We start from the raw sequence: 3,891 nt of genomic DNA, 5'->3' as shown, positions 1-3,891 counted from the left end.
GCCTAAGTGTTTGAAAATCCTACCGAGTGGTGAGCCAGATTCCCACTCGAAGGCTTAGCTGCAGCCCAGTGCTCGCCTAAGTGTTTGAAAATCCTACCAAGTGGTGAGCCAGACTCCCACTCGGGGGCTTAGCTGCAGCCCAGTGCTCGCCTAAGTATATAAAAATCCTACCGAGTGGAGAGCAAACCTCCCACTCGGGGGCTTAGCTGCAGTCCAAGTACTCGCCTAAGTATTTGCAAATCCTACCGAGTGGTGAGCCAGACTCCCACTCGGAGGCTTAGCTGCAGCCCAGTGCTCACCTAAGTGTTTGAAAATCCTACCGAGTGGAGAGCAAACCTCCCACTCGGGGGCTTAGCTGCAGTCCAAGTACTCGCCTAAGTATATAAAAATCCTACCGAGTGGAGAGCAAACCTCCCACTCGAGGCTTAGCTGCAGCTCAGTGCTCGCCTAAGTGTTCAAAAATCCTACCGAGTGGAGAGCAAACCTCCCATTCGGAGGCTTAGCTGCAGCCCAGTGCTCGCCTAAGTGTTCAAAAATCCCACTGAGTGGAAAGCAAACCTCCCACTCGGGGGCTTAGCTGCAGTCCAGTGCTCGCCTAAGTTCGGAACACATCCCAATCCACAAGGACGGCAAGATGCGAATCGACTGTTACCTTTTCCTTCGGAGCTGCACCACAAATACGAAGTTATTTCGAGTGAAGGCCAAGTTCCACTCGGCAGATAATTCCCGAAGATATTCAACGATAAATCAAGTTCGGATAAAACCCAAAGGTCCAAGACCTCAGATCAAAGTACTCGAGCCCTCGGCTCGACAGAGTTTAACGGTTACAGAATCCACTCGGCATTCCGAGGCAAATTTAAAGTGAAGCATAAAAGTTTTTCATTCCTCAAGCGGAGGACTGGAAGGGGCGACGAACTCGTCCAAGTCGATCCCGTCTGCAATACGAGTAGCAGCAGCAATGAAAGTCTCCATGAAGTCTTGAAAGCTGTGCTTCCTGGTATTGGCAACTTGGATGGCGGCCAGCTTTTCTTCTCGCGCCTCCTTGCAATGGACGCGGACCAGAGACAGAGCGACATCAGCACCACATCTAGTAGAAGATTTCTTCCATTCCGCCACTCGACCCGGGACTTCATCCAGTCGAACCATCAGGGACTCGAGGTTGTTCTGAAGCATCGTTCCAGGCCAGAGTGATGTGTCGATCCGCGACATCGCAACCTTCAGCCGAGCAAGATAGTCAACAACGCTGGTAACACGAGACTCCAGTCGGAGCATGTTCATAGCAGCCTCGTCCTTCACAAGAGAATTGGCGGGATCCAAGCCTGGCTCCACTCGACTGGTTTCCTCTTCGAAGCTCTGGCAGAATTCTGCAAACACGATTCAAGAATAAGACAGTGGCCTTACGCGGGCTTGGTAACTGCAAGACAGCCGGGTCGGAATAATTACCTTCGAGCATGACGAACATCTTCTTGGCGAGTCCACCGAGATAAGCCTCCAGATCGTTTACCTTCCCCGCCAGCTCACCCGCCTGGTCGTGCAGAACCATCTTGTCGTTCTTCAGTCGGCTGACCTCTCGATTAGCTGTCTTGAGAGCAGTTTTCAGTCTGGAGTTCTCCTGTTCAAGAGTTCCGACCGAAGCCAGTTTCTCTTCTGCAAGCTTCGTTTTGCTTGAGGCCTCCTTCTGTGCTTCGGCAAGATCTTGATCCTTCTTCTTCAGAGCTTCCTCCAGTTTATCTACACAACATCGAGTGAACTCAACATCAAGAATAGGCAAGAAAGGGAAGTCACTCGTCAAGAATGAGAAACCTCGCCAGCCATACCTTTTTCTTCGTCTCGCGCCTTCTGCAGGTTCTGTTGAGCGAGCTTCAAGTCAAGGTCGAGCTGGATCTGTTTGTTCTCCAACTCAGTGTAGAGAGCCACAAGTTCACATGATTTCTGCAAAAGTCAGTCGACAGAGGCCCAAGATAAGTTGCTTCTGAGTAACCAAGAGACAATGATGACGTTTCTAAGACTACAGCTGAATCAAAAACATTCAACAGTAGTCTCGGGGACTACACCCAGTGGGTGCACTCAGCGTGCCCCAACTGGTTTTGAAAAAAAAAAATCGACTGCCCGCAGTCGACCGGATACAGTTTCATTCGACATGGCCTGGCCAGACCGAGTGAAGGAGTAAAACTACAACAACACAATATAAAGACTACAGTCGACTGCCAGCAGTCCACCGTAGTCTCGGGGACTACACCCAGTGGGTGCACTCAGCGTGCCCCCACTCGACCAAAAAACTTAACAGAAACACCCAGTGGGTGTACAGATTTAAAAGATCTTCGGAAAAGAGATTCTTCAGACGGCATACCCTAACAGAACAAGCAGTGAATCGACTGACCTGGACGTTACTCTGAAGAGCTGAACTCGCGTCATAAGCCGCTTGGCTGGCTTCTCGAACCACCTTGACTTGCTCCATCATGATGCCTGCCTGGCGTATAGCTTCCTTAGTTGCACCCACTTGGTCCTCAGGGACGTGGTGTGTGGCGAAGAGCGAAGGCGGATTTACCGTCGACGTCAAGGGCCGCACACTCGTCAGAGGATTGGCGAAAGTCACAGAAGCCCGGGTGGTATCGCCACCGTCTTGAGCTACGGCCTCAGGCGCCGGAGTGGATTGTGGAGTCTCGCCAGCCGACGCTTTCCTATTCCGCCTCACTCTCAGCGGCGCTTCGTCTTCGTCGTCAGGAAGGTTAATAACATGAGGAGGAGCTACGAGAAAAATTCAATCGACCAGAGTTATAAGAAATCGTCAGTCGATTCAAGGCAGAACATCAGTAATCATACCAGGGTTGGAAGTAACAACATCTTCCATCTCTTGATCATCGTCCTTGGCGGAGATCTCAGAAGTAGCAGCACTGCAAATTTTGAAAGACCGTCAGTCGGCTCAGTGGATCGACCAAGGATCCGTCCACGGTCGACAAAGGAGAGTAAGTTCTATCATTACCCAGAAATGGTGGGGACAGTCATCCTCATCTTGGGCAGAGCCTTGGGTGGCTTGGACGGCGCCGCGCGGGGGTGCTTGGGAGCTTTTTCAGTCGGCGCTGGAGAAGAGGTCCGAGGGCGCTTCGACGACTGCCCAACGGGAGCAGTCGCCTTACCACGTTCCCGCGCAGGGTCGTGTGTAAGCTTGGATCGCCTTTCCGAGCAGGGAGGTTCAGCTTCCTCCTCCTCCTCCTCCTCTTCGCTGGAGTCGACGTCGTCGTCTCCCTCTCCTTCGCCGTCAGACTCCCACTCCCCCTGTTCGTCTCCGCTTTCGCCTCCGCTCGCCTCCCCTTCCTCGGCCTGCCCCTGTGCTCCGTTGGGTGTCGAGTACATCTCTGTAGTTGCCTGGAGAATAGCAGACAAGTCGAAAGTCAGTCGACCGATTCAAAGAGAGCAAATGAAGAAAGCAAGATCTCAGTCGGGAACACAAGGTCAGACCTGGTCCACGTCGTATGTACTGTCAAGCGGGGGAACCCTCCTGGCTCCTCGGGGGTTGTCTTTGTTCCCTGTGATGCTCGACAGCCACCCTTCCAGCATCTCGTCGGTGACCTCCTCTGGGTGAACCCGAGTGGTGTTGTCGAGACCCGAGTACAGCCACATAGGGTGGTCACGAGCCTGAAGCGGCTGGATGCGCCTCCGAAGGAAGACCTCCAGCAAGTCCATGCCGGTCACGCCCTCTCGGACAAGCTGAACCACTCGACCAACCAGCACCTTGACTTGCGCCTTTTCCTCCGGCAGCACTTTCAGAGAGGCAGGCTTTTGAACTCGGTCCAGAGAGAAAGGGGGAAGACCAGTCGACTGCCCTGGGGTCACCTGGTCTTGGCAATAAAACCAGGTCGACTGCCAACCACGGACTGACTCGGGAAAAGT

General features: G+C 53.0%; 1 protein-coding gene across 1 annotated transcript; it reads right to left on the bottom strand.

Annotated features, from left to right (window-relative positions):
• Positions 1-2,797: 2,797 nt before the first annotated feature.
• LOC147965832 (uncharacterized) lies at positions 2,798-3,684 on the bottom strand. Its single transcript, XM_087530627.1, has 3 exons — positions 3,460-3,684; positions 2,984-3,366; positions 2,798-2,894 (listed from the first exon to the last, which is right to left on the bottom strand). The coding sequence occupies exons 1-3, from the start codon at positions 3,682-3,684 to the stop codon at positions 2,798-2,800; spliced, it is 705 nt and encodes a 234-aa protein (XP_087386753.1).
• Positions 3,685-3,891: the final 207 nt, after the last annotated feature.

The sequence above is a fragment of the Triticum urartu genome, chromosome 6A, assembly GCF_056163025.1.
Source record: "Triticum urartu cultivar PI428250 chromosome 6A, HENAU_Tu73, whole genome shotgun sequence".
Classification (NCBI taxonomy): domain Eukaryota; kingdom Viridiplantae; phylum Streptophyta; class Magnoliopsida; order Poales; family Poaceae; genus Triticum; species Triticum urartu.
Note: the sequence above shows the minus strand (reverse complement) of the source record. Positions and strands in the feature narration are given on the sequence as shown.